This window comes from Pseudochaenichthys georgianus, chromosome 7 (assembly GCF_902827115.2).
Source record: "Pseudochaenichthys georgianus chromosome 7, fPseGeo1.2, whole genome shotgun sequence".
Classification (NCBI taxonomy): Eukaryota; Metazoa; Chordata; class Actinopteri; order Perciformes; family Channichthyidae; genus Pseudochaenichthys; species Pseudochaenichthys georgianus.
In genome coordinates, this window is record NC_047509.1 from 12,667,110 (window position 1) to 12,686,530 (window position 19,421).

Below are 19,421 nucleotides of genomic sequence, written 5' to 3' on the forward strand. Positions count from 1 at the left end.
GCGGAGACTGAGAACCCTTCTCCCTGTGGCCGACCAGCTACTGGTGCCTCAGGTCGTCATGGGTGTTCCTGACAAGCTGAAAATGAAACATCAAGCAGCAAAGCTGACATATGACAGATCAGCCAAGGATCTGCCGGAGCTGAACGTCGGCCAGCCCATACGGATGAAGCCACTCCCAGGAGACAGGACGGGCAGATGGAGGAGAGGTGTGTGCCTTCAGCAGTTGGGACTCCGGTCCTATCTGGTCGGTGTGGAGGGGACCACGTATCGGCGCAACAGGGTTGATCTTCGACCAGCAGAGGCGGCCCTTCTCCAGCCGTCAGTTCTCCCAGAATCGGCCCCGGAGCAGCCTGCGAGTGGGGGGAGCGCCAGAGAGGTCGTTGGCGTCCCCGAGGAGTCTCCAAGGCCATCACCCCCGGGGTCGTCGCGCTCTTCCCCGCAGACTGGGGATACACCATGCCGTGAGTTACAGGGCCGGGCCATCTCCCGGAGCGGACGGCTGATTAGACCTCCTGACAGATTGCCTGCTTAATGTGAATACACGGCATTGAGACACAGCCTGAGTTGCCTTATTCATTAATGCACATACATCTACAAACAAAAGCTCTGTGTTTATCAATTAAGTCCTGTAGAAATGATAAAATCACCCCGACAGGACATTGAAAAGAGATGTGCCCTTCTTTAAGGCACCACTCCTCAAACACCCTCCACTTACAGTCGTAAAGAGACCTGGTGGAGGAAGCTCTCGCACTCTGAATAGTGTTTATCACCTTCTGAGGGAGTCCCACTGTATTCAGATTGTACCACTCACGGGCCAGGCCCATAGTGCCAAGCGCTCTGGGTGTGGGTGAAAGATCGCCCCCGTCTGAGACAGTATGTCCCTGCGTAGTGGGAGCTGCCACGGCTGCCCGCACAGCAGCTGATATATCTCCGCCAGCCAGTACATTGCAGGCCAGTGTGGAGCTATCAGGATAAGTGTGTGGCGTTGTTCTCTCACTCTGGCCAGAGTTGGGGGTATCAGAGCCAGGGGTGGGAACGCGTACAGAAGGACCGGAGGCCAAACGTGCGCGTCCACGCCTAACGGTGCGTTTAAATCGCGCATTGAAAAGAACAGCTGACATTGCGCATTTTCTTTTGATGCAAACAGATCTACCGCGGCTCGGCCGTAACGCACCCACAGCTGACTCACAATCATTGGATGAGGAGTCCAGTCTGCATAAAGTGGTGCACCTCTGGACAGCAGATCCGCCCGAGGTTCATCACTCCTGGTACATGCGTCGCTCTCAGAGAGAGGAGACGTCCGCAGCTCCATAAGATCACTTTGCGTGCCAGCATGTGTAACTGGAGAGAACGCAAACCCCCTTGGCGGTTTATATACGATATTGTGGTCGTGTTGTCTGTCCTCACGAGGACATGATGTCCTCTGAGAAAAGGCAGATGCGTTTCAGGGTGAGGAACACCGCTAAAAGCTCCAGATAATTTATGTGTGACCGTTGGAGGTCTCTGCTCCAGAGACCCCTCACAGGTCGACCTTCGTATATACCCCCCCAGCCCGTCAGACATGCGTCTGTGGTGACCACCTTCTGCGATAGGACAGCACCCATAGGCACGCCCCGTACTAGAAAAGTCGGGTGTAGCCAGCGGCGCAGAGCCATTACGCATTTCATAGTGACCATCACTCTCCGCGCGCCATGACGCGGGGTCCAATCTGAGGGCAGCTACCCAGCACTGAATCTCCCTCATGTGTAAGCGTCCCAGTCGTACCACCAGAATGGCTGACGCCATGAGCCCCAGCAACCGCAGACATGATCTGAAGAGAACATATTTGCATGGCTGGAAATGAGCGAGGCAAGCCCTGAAGGCTTTCACTCTCTCTGCTGACAAGCGGGCTGTAAAGGGCGAATTCAGGTGTAGGCCCAGGAAGAGTACAGTCTGGGCTGGAGACAACATGCTCTTTTCTGTGTTTATTACAAAACCCAGGTCGAGCAGGTGTTTTACAAGGTAATTTGTCTGCGTAATAGCCTCTTGCTCCGACTGTGCGAGAAGGAGCCAATCGTCCAGATAAGTTGCCAGGCGAATACCCTGTTGTCTCAACGGGGCTATCGCGGCTTCTGTACACCGTACAAACACTCGCGGGCTGAGAGACAGACCGAAGGGAAGTATTCTGTAATCGTAACAGACCCTGAAAGGCGAACCTCAGATATTTCCTGTGTGGGTAATATACTGGGATGTGGAAATACGCGTCTTTCAGGACGACTGATGTGAACCAATCGTTTTGGCGCACGAGACGCAACAGAGATGTGTGAGTGAGCATTCTGAATTTGTATCTTTTGAGATATTTGTTCAGAGCTCTCAAATCTAGTATAGGCCAAATTCCTTTCCCTCCCCGTTTGGGAACGAGGAAATACTTGGAATAAAAGCCGCTCTGACTCTGTTCGGCGGGTATTATCGATATAGCCTTCTTTTCTAGCAGCGAGAAAATCTCTTGCTCTAGAATATGGGCCGACTCTCCCCAGGCCTGTGAATACAGAATGCCCGAGAAGTGAGGGGGGGTGACAGCGAATTGGAGCCTGTAGCCCCGTGTCACTGTCTTGAAAACCCAAGCAGAATCTGTGAGCATCCTCCACTTGTCGCTTCTCAAAGCGAGCGGAGATGTCACAGCTCTGTCGTCTGCCCTCAGTGTCTCTATTTGTTGTGTTATGGGGCCCTCTAGTGTCTGAACACGGTGGTACCCCAGGTTGACAACCCCGGCCGACACTGCGCATGCGCGTGGCGGTGGTGCCTTCACAATCCCGTCTATTGTCCGCCTTTTGAGAGAGGCCGTAGCCGCTCTCAAAAGAGGGGGAGACGACAGACTGTTTATTGTTTTTATTGTTTTTCTTTTCATTTTTATTGACTGTGCCCTTGGCTTCAAGCCTGGAAACGACAGTGGAAAATGATTTATTTTGAAACAACAATGATGACATGTGTTTGTGTGACTTAAACAGGCAGCTGAACTTGCTGTCTTTGATGTTAAGTCCATTTCCCTGATGGCGCGAACGTGAGGATGACGTTTTGGCATCACTCGAGGCGGCGGGAAGATGGGGGCATGGCGGCACCCCGAAAACACATGAGCATCCAACACTGCAACGTGCTCTGGAGCTGGGGAACAGGGAACTTCCAGCTCCTTCATCGAGGAGAGGAGAGGAGGCTGTCAGGCCGCCCGCTTCTTCTTCCTCGCCTGGTGGCTGAAAACCTGGGTCGGCTGCGCCTGAGCGGCCGCTGCCGGGACCGGAGATTTTCTTGGCCAGCTCCCTCTTACCTCGTGCCTGGGCTGGGGACCCGGGACGGGCTGCGGTCTCTGCTGCTTCGGTATTTTGAACCGGGCAGGACGTGAGACAGCTTGGGTGAAGGCCTGCCGCGGGACCATTGGAGGTGGCGGCTGGACCTTTCGGGGGAGACAGAGCTGGAGAGCCTCGTCTCCCTTCCTTTTTGACTCGCACCTCAGCTGCATTGAAGCTAGAGCGGAGCCAAATATGCCCTCGGGAACAATAGGCATGTCCAGAACATCCTCTTTTTCCCGGTCTGGAAGGTTGGTCAGGTTGAGCCACCTGGCTCTCTCCTGTACCACCATCATTCCCAGTGCTTTGCCCGTGGCTTGGACTGCACAGCGCTGCACACGGAGGCAAATGTCCGTGATCGCTGCGATCTCGTCCCACACGGCAGGCTCAGGTCTGCTCGACATGTCCTCGCAAAGCTCCGCCTGGTAGGCGGTCAGCAGCGAGGAGACGTTGAGAGCCCTGGCGGACAAAGCTGCGGCTTTATAGGCCCGTTCGGTCATCGCTGACTGGAACCGGTCTGCCTTTGTCGGTAGCATGGGGTTCCTGCTTGGTGTCGAAGCCAGCCTCGGTTGGAGGTGGGCTGCCACCAGCGGTTCCATGGGCGGCATGCGGAGCAGGCCGAGCCTCTCCATACCGTCACAGTCCAGGGAGGAGGCACCCTGGATTGGGGCCTTGTTGCTGAAGGGACGGTCTCTCCATGAGGCCGACACCTCGTCCAGCATCGCCGGAAAGACTGGAAGGAGCTGCCTCTTCGTCCTCGCTGCTTGGGGCAAGTTCTTCCCCTCGTAGCGAGATCTGGAGGTCTCCTTGGCCGCTTCAGGCCATGGGATGTCCAGCCTGGATGCAGCGCGGTGACACACGGCCTGCAAGTCCATGCTTAGGATGGGCGAAGCTGGTGTGCTCTCGCCCGGGGGAGCGGACATCACTCCCGGCTTAGCAGCCTGAGCCGATGAAACGAAGATGTCATCCCCATCTGAGTCAGACAGGAGGAACTCAGAGGTATCCTCTTCGTCCTCCATGTAGTCCAACTCCAGGACATCCTCCGTGGGTGGAACCATGGTGAGGTCCAATTGGGAGCCCCAGCTTGACACAGTGCGGGGCTCCGCTCTCGCGGCTCTTGCCGCCACCGGGTCCCAGATTGAAACGGCGTGGGGCTCTGGTTCAGCGGCTGTCGCTGTTGTTGAGCCCCAGTCTGACACAGCGCGGTGCTCAATCTCTGCGGCGGACGCCACCATGTCTTGATTGCCGGACGGCGAATCAGCTGACATGAGGGGGTCCTGTCCCGACAAGCTAGCTTGGCGTGCTAACCATCGGCGGAGGCTCTTCATGGTGAAGCGGGTACAATGCCCGCACGAGCCGGGGGTTATCGATAGCCTCCCGGGCGTGTTCCAGCCCGAGGCAGGACGAGCAGACCTGGTGTGAGTCTGTGCCTGACATTTTAAACCCGCAGCCGCATAGCCGAGCCTCCGAGTCCCTGACTCCTCTGGTGTGAGGGAGAGAAGGGTCCATCTTCGATCGCCGGGGTGTTGGCGTGGAGTGGACACGCTAGTAACAGGTACGTTACTGAGAAAAAATCTAACCTTGCCGTTAGTCCGAAAGGAAAAAATGCGACGGTGTAAATTTTATTCTTTAAAGAATATTAACTGGTGTGTTAATACCTTTTTTTTATCTCTGTCTCCTCTGGTGTGAGAGAGAAAAGAGAACGTCCTCTTTACCGTGGTGTCGGTGTGGAGGGAAGAACAAACTAGCAACAGGTATGTTACTAGCTTGAAGATAAAAATCTAACCTTACCGTTATTTCGACAGAAAGAACGGCGAGGCAGATTCCAATATTAACTGGTGTGTTAATATTGCTCAATCTTCTTGCAAAGCAAAAAAGTAACCGGCAAGCGCCCCTTGGACCGAATGTTAGCTTGGGTTCAGTCTGTGGACCGTTAAGCTAGCCCGGTTACTGATAAAACGAGATGTGCTCTGAAGCGAGAAGAGGTGTTTGAATGACGCTGCGTCGTAGCACAAGCTACTTAAAGGGTGGGTGGATTCCTTGATGTTGACGTCAAGATCACCAGCCTATCAGGATTGGCGTAATGAGATTGATGCTTCTGTTTGCATACGCGTTGAGGCGCATCCCATAGTGAGACATCGAACGGAGTGTTATGAATGAGAACAGCAGCGCCAGCCACACTAGCTTGACCCATATTTAGCTAGTTATATTTGTACTAGCTTACAAACATTCTAATAATACTAGTTTGGATTCCTGGACATTTGACCTCAAGACAGTATCCAAAAAATACATCATATCATTTTTTATTTATTTTTTTACCTCAGAAACACTTTTGCTGATATCTTTCGCGAGAGATTTAAACATGGCTCCTTTTTATCACAGCGATCTTTCGATCTAACTGAGCATGGGCAGAGTGAGTGTCATCACTCTAGCTTGTTTGTGATTGAAGGCGTTACAACTGTCCCATGTTACAACTGTCCCTTGTCTCGCTACGTAGTAGGAAGGAAAAAAAAGTCACATTTAAATTACTTTATTATATTTACACCTGTACGCTAAAGCAGGATACAAGAACTTTGAATACTTTTTTGTCACTTTATTTTGTAGTACAAATCCACAGGTGCTTGAAGGCATGGCAGTGAGAGTAAAACTGCCACACCTAACGGCATCTTCCGTGCCAAATTAGTGCAAACATTAATACAACAAGTTCTGCCTCTTCTTCTTCTGACAGACTGAAGGGAACCCATTGTAACTTGCATCACATGAAATCCAACAAGACATAACAATGTTTTTGGCAGCGACACATTTGATTACATGAAACCGTCAACAAGACTCAACTCAAATACCTTCGGACAAGCTGCATAACATTTCTGATGCCAACACCCACTAGCTGACCCCCTCTACATGAAGTGGGCAAGTATACAAGATAAATCAACACAGGTAATTATAGTTCTTCAAAATGAAACCTGTGAAGCATAGGCTACATGGTCTATTGAGTGGATGACAAAAATCAAACATCCTATGACATAATAGTTTCCACAGATTTATAAGCAATTTTAAAGCATAAAAAAGTAAACTTCCCTGACATAACGTCAATAACTAAAATAGATTTTCTGGAACCCAACTCTCCTAAAGTAACAAAGTTAAAAAAACAAGCAAACACTCCCAGTCACTGTAAAAATATAAACTTAAAGAATCACCAGAGCATGAAAGTTATTGCAATGCATGAACACAAAAAAAGACAGCCTCGCCTACATTATCCCTGTTTCTCGGATTGATGCCAATATATAACATATGGCTCTAAATGTATCTAATTATTAAAGAGCCTGTGACACGAGTTTCCCCCATCATCCAAACCCATCAATTTGAGTAAATATTGTCCCCTTGAAAAACGTTACTGAACTGATTTTGGATATTTGTACTTTGATAACCATTAATCTGCCCTTCAATGTTGACCATTTTCTGGATCTTCTCGGGGATTCTTCAAGTCCCGCCAAATTATGTGTGACGTCATTGCGGGCACAGCGCTCCAGCTGCACCGTTCAGGATCCCAGCATCTGCATGTAAACGCATGATGGTGCACACAGCTCAGACAGCGATGACAGTTTAATTTTGAACGTGTCTGAGAGCTCATATGAGGCTGAAGGATCGGTTTATGTTGTATCTGTTAGAAGTTTAGGAATTAGGTAAGTCAATATGTGCAATCATACGGTCATGGAGCCAGTGGTGGACTGGGACTAAAAATCATCCCGGGACTCTCGACCGGCCCACTTCGGTATCGCTAGTAAATTGTCAACGCGGGGAGTGGGGGATGTGCTAGTGACTTATCCGACCGGCCCACTTCGGTACCAGCCCATCGGGATTCGTCCCGATGGCCAGTCCACCACTGCACCCAGCCCAGCCCACGTAAACTGTCAACAGGGGGAGCCTCGCTGCAGGGAAACGGTGGACCTAGTGTCCCGATCGGAGTGGGAATAATAATAATAATAATAATCCGTGCATTTTATCCATTAATTTCCCCAACATTGTGGTAAAAAAAACGCACGTTTAATCCATGTTGGTGTACTACAACTACAAAAAGCATCGGTTTGTTTTCTCATCAGGAAATGCAGACCGGCTCAAACAAACGATTTTTAAATCATCATCCTCACCTCATCATTTAATGTATCATATGTTCGCCGAATTGACATGAAAGCACTAATAAAGGTAGTTTTACAAAAATAATCGATTTGTTTTTATATCACATCCGACGGGAGGAAATTCAGCAGCTTTCACTACCGATTTTTAATCCTAATGTAATCATCATCTTCACCACGATCATTTATGTTTATGTTCCTTGAATTTACATGAAAGCACTGACAAATATGAATATACTGTAGTCAACTTCATTAAAACGTTATTAACGTGCCAAAACTCAGTAATTCACCATTTCTACGCATAACAACACACTTTGTCCGTGTTTGGCTCTCTCGCCACACAGTGAAGCGTTCCCGCATTGACGTCACTTCCGGCTTCCCCCAAAACTTCAAAATGAGTCGGAGGAATTTCCCTGCGATGTTTGAAATTATTGATATTTATCGGAACATTATCGCAACTTTTTTAAACTAACGGTTCGAGATGACTAGTAGCCCAATATTTCATTGCACAACAGTTCAACCCGGAGAGACGTGATGTATGGAATACATATTCTTTCACACACAGTGACGTCACGAGCTACCCACAATGCAACGCGCGCCATATATATATATAAATACGCCATTTTCCTGGAGGTGCTAATATCCTGGAGGTGCTAATATAAACAGCTAGCTAACGTAGCCAGGCAGAGCGCACTAGGTTTTTTTTCTGAATTAACGACCGAAGAAATCGCTGCATGTCTTCGGATTACATCTCTGGACTTGAGGGGTGTGCTCTAGGTCGTTACCAGCGTAAACTAGAGCTGTGTGGGTTGTCCGATTGCCCTTACAGACTGCCTGCAGATGTATGGAAAAACGACTCTCGAAAGTGGCCTTCGGTCGATTTTGGCAGCATCTACATCTATCTTCTGGAAACACCAGGTGAATACGCCACTTGTCACAATAATATTATCATGCCAATGCATATATGTGGTATTTTAGAGTTGACTATATTGATTAAGGCAATAGACTATGATATTCTGCTTGCACCTCGCGTGAAATGGCAGATACCGGAAGTACAGTGTCGCCCTCGGCCCAAAACCCGTATGTGTGTGTGAAATAATTTATTGTTACACGTCATATGAATGAAATGATTGCCATGATAATACAACAAGAGAATGGAATGGTGTTTGGTGATTAGGCCCCGGTTTGCAGGATAATCATTCAGGAGGGAAAGAACCGCTCCGATGAAATCCCCGGGGTCGAGACATTGGTGGTGGTGATAGGTGGGACCGGTCTGAAGGAGGAAGGTTTTAGCTTTGTCCTGGAGGAGACGGGAGGCGAGAGGGGTGGAGGAAGGTTGCATGTGGTCACCTGAAATGACAACTGACAGGAAGGAAGAGCAGGCATTTAAGGAATTTAATGTGTGCAGCAATTGGCTGCTGAGGGGCGCCCACGCATTTAATGAGGGGGGAGAGAGCAATAGAGTGACCTGTAAGTGACTCATTGTTAGGTCTTCCTTATTGAACTTGCGCTAAAGCTTTCATTTGTTGGGAGGCTGTCACAGGCTCTTTAAGTCCACAATGCACATATACAAAATCAAACCATTGTGGTGCTTCCCTTCTCAAAACATCCAATCAGATCAGTCCATCGCAACAATCTCAAACTTGAAATGAAGAGAAACATAACGATATAAAAAAAATCAGTCCAGCGCTGCCTTTTTTAAAGCTTTGTTCTTTTCTTGTATTGTGTGTTGACAGATACCTGCCAAGGTCTTGAACTTTGGCCCCAAATCATCCAGGAAAATCATATTTTCTCCCTGGTCGCTTAGTGACAGCTTATCCAGTGATGGGCCTTTGCTGCCCAGTCCCTCATAGGCATACTCTTTGGGCGGGTACCCCGCCTGGTCCAACAGGTTTCCATACATCATGTACAGTCTCTGTGGGATTGGGGAGTCATCAAAGGATTAATGCACAATTTTTTGTCAATAACAGATACTTTAAAAAAGCATATATAAGATAAGAGTAATAAAATATAAGATTACAATTGGGAAATTGAAAAAGCAGCATCAGGGATACAATGGAAAACCAGGATAACACAGGAGTTCACACAAGAATGTAAGTATTATATAATAAAATAACAACAACAGAATTAGTAGAAACTTTCTTTTTGTTGTATATATATGTAGTAGGGGTGTAACGGTACACGTACCCGTACCGAAATTATTCGGTACGGGCCCTTCGGTTCGGTACACGTGTGTACCGAAGTGTACCGAACGCATATAACTTTAAACGTAAAAAATTGAGAACGTGAACAACTTTTTGGAAGTAATCTCAGGTGCTGCGTCGCAGCATTCAGAGTAATTTGCACCCATTGTGATCAACGCGTCATAGAGCGAGCAAGTCATTTCATTGGACGAGCTGGTCAGAGGGATGCGTTCATATGTAATCAGTAATTTGAGGAACTGTCGAAATGGCGAACGCAGATAAAGTTGAGCTCGAAAATCCTCCAGCATCATTGAAGTCTCCGGTTTTGGAACATTTTGGTTTCGCAGTTACGTACAAGGATGACGGACAAAGACAGGTGGACCGAACCAAAGCTGTTTGTCGGCATTGTTCAACTAACATTGGTTACGCGGCTGGCAATACATCAAACTTGCACACTCATTTGAAAAGGCATCACCCGAACGTGAATATCACCGGTACCAAAAGACTGAAGTGCAAACCCAACTCCCGCTAGCATTTAGCCTCCACCACTCGCAAAAACTTCAGACCGAGCCAAAGCTATTACAAACGGCAAATATCCTTATGTTGCCATGTTAGCAAAGCGCTACCTGGCTGTATCTGCTACCTCTGTCCCTAGCGAGAGGGTGTTCTCCACGGCAGGAGACATTGCTAGTGCCAGCAGATCTGCCCTTTCGGCAAGCAATGTGGACAAGTTCATCTTTCTTTAAAAAAACATGAAAATACAATGACCAGCAAGTCATAATGTCAAACTGGCTGCTTAGGTACTAGTACAGTACAGTTCAAATACAGATAATTTCAGTTCATCGAAAAGCTGCACCTTAATGTTCATTTGATTATATTTTATATTTATTTGAGTGAATATTCATAGTTTAATAATAATTAAAAACCCTAAACTAATAGTTTATGTTTTGTGAGTACTAGTACAGTAAAGTTCAAATACAGATTATTTCAGTTTATCGAAATGCTGCACCTTAATGTTTATTTTATTATATTTTGTATTTATTTGAGTGAATACATTATTCACAGTTTAATAATAATTTTAAAAAAATATGTTTTGTTTTGTGATAATTTTTTCTGCTGTACCGAAAACGTACCGAACCGAACCGTGACCTAAAAACCGAGGTACATACCGAACCGAAATGTTTGTGAACCGTTACACCCCTAATATGTAGAGATATGAATAGTAATGATTATTATATATAAATATAGTGTCAATGTCTGTTTTCAAGTCCAAAGTAGGTACAACATAGGTACATACAGACATCCGAAAGTATAAATGTATATGCATGGCCCTATTTCATATTCACTATACTACTTATTTAATTGATGAAAGCAGTTAGAAATCTCCTTTTAGGGATTTTGTTTTTATGCATGGTATGTTTTAAAGCATTAATAATTACTCTCTCTCATTCACACAAACAGAGAATTGACCATTGGGAAACATTTTGGGTTAATGTCCGGGGGCACCTCAATGTGTGGCTTTAAGACAAACTTTCTTACCCTGTCGATGTGATCTGCAATGTGTTGGTTTGAGCACATGCTGACGGAGCGCTGGTACATTGATGAGCGTCCCTGTTCAGAGAGAGGAGTGTCGTGAGCTCTGATGGGCTGAATATGATGTGCATAAGTGGGCTTCCCACTGTCTAGTTAACATACTACACATGCATGAAAGTGTATATTGCAGTCAAAGAACTTTATGACTGACTTACTTATTGAAAAATTCATTTTTAATGAAGAGTATATTTACCTGGCCGGTGTTAGTCCTGTTTACATTCCATGTATTGGACTGAAGTAAGGAAATAAACAGATTAAGTCTTAATACTTAATTCAATCTCACAATGCCTATATTTGATTAAAAAAAAACTAAATCGACAGCACTTATAGAGAGTAGGATAAACATTTCTTACATGATTCAACCAGTATAAGTATTCATCCCATTTGAATCAATAAGGGTGGGTGATTATTAGAAACCCATGTCAGTGTAACACAAGTTTAACTGCAAAGTGTGTGGATATGTTACTGTATATTAAACTACTGTATATCAAACTGCTGTTTTAACAGTGCTGCTAAATCTAATGAGCAAGAAAATAACATAATAACATCTAAATACACATACAGTATAGATATACACAAATATATTGTACAGTATTTAACCTTTACAAATAGATACAGTTCATAGAACAAAAAAAGGTTTTTCTTCAAAGGATAGAAACAAAAATGACTAACATGGAAATAAATTAGACCAAAAAATATATATCCTCTTGTTCAAACCTCCTACTGTATGTGTCAGGCTGTAAAAAAATAGGCATTGGTCATGTAGCATTATAACAAAGATAGTGACTCCCCCTTGTGGATTTAAGAAAGTTGTGTGCATCCTCATAAAACACACCTATTTATCAGAGAAACGAGATGCAAAGAGATAACACATTCAAAAAAGGCTGCTATTGATATCACAGCTGCAGTCACTTACCCTGGCCGGCCCGCTGCTCGTGAAAGTGTTTCTTTGTGGTTGCGAGTTCAGTGAGGTAACGTTGATCTGTAGGGGTTACACAGTGAGGTTATTCAGGGTGGAAGATAGAAATACAGGACAGCTATTGGCTCTGTCTTATGCCAATTACAGATGTGTAGTAATCATCTGCACTCAGGGCTGAACACTATAAGATAATTAATTGTTTGCAATCATCATTTATCTACACACCTGTAAAAATGACTCTAAACCGGTGTAATCGTTCATCTTTTAGGTTTACAAATACACAAATGACAATATTTAAAGGCCCCTTACTCACCATGTCTACCACTCGACTGTTGTAGAAGTCTGTGTCCTTGACCACGCCATTAGATATCTCAGAAGTCTGGTTGAGCAAAGCAAATTAATAAAGCAACCTTGCTAGTATGGGGGCGTACAAATTGCATTATATCTTTGACATTTAACAACGCTTCGCAAAACAAGTGATTGAAAAGGGAAAAACAGCCACAAGATCAACTCTTAGAAAATGTGTAGGTCCATGAATTAAAAAAAGCAATCTTATTCATCTGAACCTTATTTATCTGCACCAACTTTCATCCCACTTTCAAAGGTTACAATAGTGCTATGCAGTAAATGTGATCAGTAAACAGATCAAGTAGTTTCTTCTTGCAAGTATTTTAGGCAATCCAAGATGTCTTCTTTGTATTGCCATAGTTATTCTGTTAAGGTCAACCATTTGAGAAACTTGTTACACAAGTTGTGCACACCCTGTAATTAATTCTATTAATGTGTTTACACCACCACATTCTTATACAACACACCCTTCAATCAGTCACACGCAAGTTAAGTAGACAAAGAAAAGGAAAACAACTGAACTAAAGCAGTAATCCACTGTCAATACATCGACATTATGAGCTGCATTTTCTAAAACACACAGTTTCTGAAGTCATTTTTCTACAAGTTGCACGCACACTTTCAAATCAATGTTGAAAAAGTAAAATGAGACTAAGATGGGAGGGGAGGATTACCTTAATAGTGTTTGTTTTATGGCCATTGTTCACAGCCACCATGCGTGTAGGTGTCAGGAGCAGAGTGGGCTCAGCCTGGCAGGAAAGAGAGAGTAAAATAAAATATTAGAGGGGGGGGGGGGGGGTTACGTACTCTCAGTCTCTTACTCCCTCTAATTTGCACAAACACTCACCTGGTCAGCAGAGCCCCCGCCTTCCTGGTTGTACTTGATGAGGGTCTGGTTGCCCTCATCCTGCACCATGACCATTTCCTTCGCTTTACACTGACACGCCAAAAGGAAGAGCAGCACTGCAGACACACGGTAAAATAACGCAACATTGTGCTTGAATAATAAATCCTGAGGATTAACAACCCACTTTTAGTTAAATTACCTAAATGATCTCATTATGAGCTATTGTTTATTGGGCCTGAAATGTATGGTTGTACTTATGTTGAAATTGTTTGCCATACTCACACAAAAATAATAAGAGTCCTAGAAAGAGTAGCCCAATGCCTGCTTTCCCAAGGCTGGATGTGACTGGATCTTTGGGTTTGCAAACAACGCCCTCTCCGCAGTCACACACCATCACTGCCATAGTTTCACTTGTAATCTCACCTTGTTGGTCTTGAATCAACAGTGGCACTGAGTAGTTATCATATGGGAGTGGTGTCCGGCTAATAAGCCCAGCTTGGTCACCTGGTGAAGGGTTTGAAGAGAGCTGAGTTGTGGCTGGTCAATTTCCAACATTATATATTTTTTCTAGTAAGGAGGATTTACAGATATGTACTAACCATAGGAAGGGTCTAGTTTCCATCGCTGCGTCACCGTTTTGTCATCATCCACAAGGGAGAAAGCAAAGGGCCCACCGAAAGGAGGGGCATCGTCGTCCATTGCTGTCACCATGACCTTTTTATCCTTGTTTCCACACAAAATGGCACCATTGGTGGCCAGCATAGGTTTGTTGTCATTGATATCCTTGAGGTGGATCAGGACTGTGCAAGAACCTGTGGCTGGAGGCTCATCTGTGTAACCACAGAAAAGAAAAAAAAAACCTTTAATGATCCAGGCATTAGTTAACAAGATGGCAACATTATGTGTTTGCTTAGAATATAAAGTAAGCCTCTTTCATACCATCATCTATGGCACCAATGACGATTTTGTAAACGTCGTTTTCATCAACAAATTCTGACTCTCTGTCCATCATTTTAGCTGATGTGATTGTTCCTGTTTTCGCATCAATGGTCATCCATTTCCCTTGATCTTCTAACAGCACATGCCTAATAACATGAGGAGAATCAAAACACTGAATTGCAGCTGCTGGAAGTCAAATGCATGGTTTTGCTGTGCTGCAATCAAAACACTCCCGCATAACTTGAAGTAAGTCTTTTTGTATACAGTAAGCCTTGTAATTCAACAGGTCATTTCTAATGACTAATGTATCGTAGTGAGGTTATTGCAATGCAGATATATCTTTATGTATATCAGGTTATGGACATCTGCTGGCCACTTAACTCACAGCAAAAACTGCAAAATATATAAGATTAGTTTGGATTTAATTAGATGACATTAGATTATATTAACTTTATTGTCCACCTCTTGTTTTTTGCTTTTCCTAACACAGCAAAGGTACATACAAAACATATACAAGTACTAAGAATAAATAAAGTCAGTTGTTAACAATAAAATGTTTCCCCTCATTCCTTTGACAACCACCGTTATCCGAAATAATTGTTAGTAGTTTTAAGATTTGTTTTAAACTCTGTATATATATATATATATATATATATATGTTGCAATGAACACATCAAGCACAAATTACTGTATTTAAACACTAACCTGACTTTGGATAAGTCAGAGTCGAGATCTTTAATCGTTGGAGTGAAAAGCTCCTTTCCTGGCGGTTCCTCTTCCTTCTGGTACACGTGAAATGTGTCTTTCTCATAGACAGGTGCGTCATTGACATCAATCACTTTAATAGTGATGTTGACTCTATCTCGAGGTGGATGTTCGCTTGCGCCGACAAGTTTATTGTCTTTACAAAGAGTTAAGGGTTCCTCATTCTCTACTTCAACCAGGAGATAAATTATGTTTCTCCTCTCGAAATCCTTGCCCTGGAAGAAACACACACGTTTAGATCAGTACTGTGACAGCTGTAGCTGTAAAAATAATGCATTGAACTTGGCACATTGGAAAATAATTACAATTGTTATTAGCCTGAGAAAAGCATGGTTACCTTAATAACGCTTAAAATGCCCTCATTGGTTACGGGATCAGTATCAATTTGGTAGTTTCTTTCTTCATTCCCTTTCATGAAGATGTATTTGGCACGCCAGCCAGCAGTATTAGGAGTGTCTTTATCGTCTACTGCGATTCTCAAAATGTCGTTCTTGGTGATCATTTCTAACACCTCACCTTGATACTGGAATGAAAGAACAGTTTCATGTTTAACATCGTACCATAAATCACTTTTAAAAAGTAACTAAAGTATACCAAAAAAAAGTTGTGCCTTCTTCTGCCTGAAGGTCGGTGCATGATTGTTGGTGTCAATAATGTTGAGAGTAATGACAGCCTGGGATGATTGGGATGGTTCTCCATGGTCTTTGGCTTGAACAATAACGTCATACTTCTTTACTTTCTGAAACATATATAAAAGTATGAAGTAAGAAGATTGAAAACGTTTTATATGTGTTCATAAATCAGTATGAACAGTATATTAAATGCAGCTGCCAGGTGATGTAGGTAATATCTCACATCGTAATCGAAACATCCTTTCAATGTGAGAAAGCCCACTTTATCCATCTGCTTCAACTCAATCTTGGGCTCATTTGGGATCTGTGAGACCAAGCTGAAGGTGAATTTTGAGTTATCTGTATTCATCTGATCGTTGTCCTCGGCTTTCAAATTCACTATCGCGCCTCCTTCATGAAGACAAAGAAAGCAACGCAGATTGAATGTGTTAGAAATGTAGGATTGGGAGAAAAGGAACACATTTTGATTATAGAAAAACATGATAAAAAGTGGAGCTTAGGTTTGAAATGCTGGTTAACCCTCTAGACTTCATGACAACTTTTCCATTCTTTGTTGTGTATTAGTAGAAAATATGCATACTCTCTGAGCCATGCATACTGCATACTCACCCTCTTCTAGGTTTTCGTTCACCTTGACATCCATTGTAGGGGGGAGGAAAGTCGGGGCGTTGTCATTGATGTCCTTTACGTCTATATTAAAAGCTAGTTGCTCGTCTATTGGTTGGCCAGTCCGTGTGCTCAATACATCAAATTTGATCTGTGGGTAAAGGCACACAAGTTAACATGATTTAGAAGGGTTAAACATATACACAGAATGTATATATCGTGAGGGATTGGTTATCCATTATGAGCTCACATGAAAGGATGAACGTGTTTCTCTGTCGATAGATTTAAGGGCAAAGACACTTCCGGTCGTTGCATCGATTTTGAACACCCCCTGCGGCTCCTCCGTCACACCCGCTCCAGTGATTTGGTAGTAGTGCTCCTCTTCAAGCGTCTGGTCATTAAACATCTAGGGTGGATACAAAAACTGTTTAGCTGTTTTTGTTTTAATGTAAAGCCCAGCCAACATATTGAACTGCCTCAGTGATTGGTCATTTAATTTTCAAAATGATATCCTCACCTTCGAAATTTCTTTCGGGAATGGCCCGGGATCTTCCTCTTGTATTTCAATTGTAGACAAAACCCACCTTCTCTTGGCACGCAGCAAAAGCTCCTGTCAAAAACATAATAAAGATCAATTGAATGAAATACAATAATTAAAATGTTTGATTAAAAGTGAAAATATTTTGGCAGGGGTTTGCATTTCCAAACATGACGCAGTTACCCGCTTGTCACGCATGTGGTGTCTTCCATGGAAAGACTCGGCCAGGGCTATAAATGCAACCTAAAATAAAAGATACATTGTAAATATAGAGGAGACGGATGATTTATTCTAAGATATACAGTGAATAAAACTGTTGAAGATAATTGCAGATGTTCAGAATCATATAATCAATTAAAGTTAAACGAGTTAAATCGTCTTAACATTGCTTGAACCTTTTCACTATGATGTGTATCTGCAAGCCAGTGTTTTACTACAATAGCTTTGTTTCAACAAAAAATTTGGTGAGTGTAAATGGAAACCAATTTTACCGCTAGGTTAGGTAAGGACACCTGTACACCTAAATTGACATGGTTAGTTTATTTTGGCACTGGGAGCAAAATATGACATCAGTAATGTCCCAGTGAACTAAGATATGCGTTTTAAAAAGAAAGTTGTTCCTATTATTTTTATCCTGTAGAATAAAAGCAAAATATATGACTGCAGGGGAAGTGATCTGTTTAAAATGTGTGCTTTTGCTTAGCCAATGAAGGAGGTCATGTTACCATGTTGACCAAATGTGTTTCCATAATGGATGCATTAAACCGGTATTGCTCTCTGACTTCATCCATCTTTAACTACCGGCAGACTCTTTTATTGTGCGTAATATACACCTGCTGTTATTCCCTTGTTAAAAGTAATCTACACTAAACTACAACTCTCGTAAAACATTCATAAGAGAAATAACACAACATGATTGCTTCTTAAACATTATGATGCCTTTTATAAGGTAAAATATAATTCAGAATGTATGCCTACCAACAGAAGCAGAGAACAGGTCCTCATCTTGGTCCACACTGCTTGCTCTGTGGGATTACTCCAAAAGAGGCAAAGCCAGTTTGAAAAAGAGTGCACAGAAGACAGCCCACAATAACTGCAGGCAGGTTGGCTGACTGCCGACAACAAAGGGCACTCTGTTTGTGCGCAAAGTTATCTGCTATGTGATCAGTCAAATTACATTTGAGTGCAGGACAACAATGATATTTTAGCTTCCCTGTATATTTGCTCTGTAGCTAAATATATTTTGTGAGAGAGTTTTTAAGTTAACACGAGTACTCTCTGGCTGTGCTGAGGAACAGGTATGTCTCAGGTGTACACCCCTACAGCTATAGCTCAGGTTACCATGTCTCATTTATGCCTGGCAACAAACAAAACTGAATTCCATAGGTCCGGTCAGCTTCAGATAGAGAGACTGACATGACATTTAAAACCTACCTGGGCAGTAATCATATAGCTCTTAAAACTTACACAGTACACTTTGTCCTTTTATACATGCATATTCCCATACATATTGCATGTAGGCATACTTTGGGTCTAGATAGGTCTCACAAACACATACTGAGGGCATGCTCACATCCAGTTACATACTTAAACAATACATAGGCGAATTTTGAACATGAAAAGCCTGAACCTTAATTGAAAAGGAGTTGTAGTGAGTGATAAATGAATAACACACACAGTTAAATAATATGATTTCAGAAAATAATTGTGGATTCCTTATGTATAAATAAACTGTTTTGTTTTACAGTTATCTGTTGCCCACTTAATCCCATTAACTATATATATTAAATGATAAGGCAATTGTAAATGTAAAGACTCAGACATGGCTCAGTGGCTGGTCTGTTGCTGTTTTAACTATCTAAAGGAAGATTCATTTGAATTGAAGTGCTGTACGTTGCTTTCATGTGTTCTTCAGTTATCACATAATATTTGTATTCTGTTTTATTTCACCAAGATAAAATGCACCACGTGTCATTTATCTATTTCCCAAAGGGTGTCACAGAGGGGCTGGTTCCATTTAGGCAGTGAGGGGTTTGACATATTGACAGACTCAGCTTTATGCCCTTACCACTGGGTGTGGTAAGCAGTCAGTCTCCAGTTAGAAATGGGAGCAACACATTCCCAATCTTATTCGCTACTGTATGATTAGCAAACAACCTGTTTTCCCTGCGGCATGTTCAACAGTTTTAGAGGAGGGGTTTCAGAAACACGGCATCTGGAGAAGTGAAAAACAAGTATTTGTATTCTCAATACAGTCTACCTCTTTACATTGATATAAGGCATTTATACATAAACAAACAATTGTATTATGACCTTTAAATTAAAAACACAATCATAACATACTGTACGATAATCAAATCTATGTTCAGTACAAAAACGTTTGGTTGTCTCTGCAAAATGATAACCAGGTAAAGATCTGAACGGTAGGCCTACTAGCAAATGTAGTCAGAGATAACAAGTGAACTATTAAGGTCATTAAGAGAAAGTACAGGCAACTTCCAAAACAAGAAGAATCAGAAAGCATAATAAAAAGAACGGAGAGGAAGACCTGACAGTGCGAGTCAGTACTTTTTATGGTTGTGACATTTTTCCTGTGGG

The 19,421-nt window shown here is 43.4% G+C and overlaps 1 protein-coding gene across 1 annotated transcript; it reads right to left on the minus strand.

Annotated features, from left to right (window-relative positions):
* Positions 1–5,898: 5,898 nt before the first annotated feature.
* Positions 5,899–17,824, minus strand: cdh26.1 (cadherin 26, tandem duplicate 1). Its single transcript, XM_034088049.2, has 19 exons — positions 17,802–17,824; positions 17,007–17,066; positions 16,803–16,895; positions 16,536–16,691; positions 16,289–16,436; positions 15,903–16,069; positions 15,658–15,786; positions 15,385–15,570; positions 14,988–15,262; positions 14,283–14,428; positions 13,943–14,173; positions 13,626–13,847; positions 13,344–13,459; positions 13,171–13,245; positions 12,462–12,527; positions 12,146–12,211; positions 11,423–11,461; positions 11,176–11,247; positions 5,899–9,368 (listed from the first exon to the last, which is right to left on the minus strand). Exons 2-19 carry the CDS (start codon positions 17,019–17,021, stop codon positions 9,132–9,134), a joined length of 2,439 nt encoding a protein of 812 aa, XP_033943940.1. The 5' UTR covers positions 17,022–17,066; positions 17,802–17,824; the 3' UTR covers positions 5,899–9,131.
* Between the last annotated feature and the right edge of the window lie 1,597 nt (positions 17,825–19,421).

Bases quoted from the DNA above. Each gene is read 5' to 3' on its own strand.
- cdh26.1 (XM_034088049.2), bottom strand. The intron at 15,263-15,384 runs GTAACCATGCTT...TGTTTCTTCCAG, and splicing joins GCATTTTAAGCGTTATTAAG to GGCAAGGATTTCGAGAGGAG. The intron at 11,248-11,422 runs GTAAATATACTC...CTCTCTGAACAG, and splicing joins ACAGGACTAACACCGGCCAG to GGACGCTCATCAATGTACCA.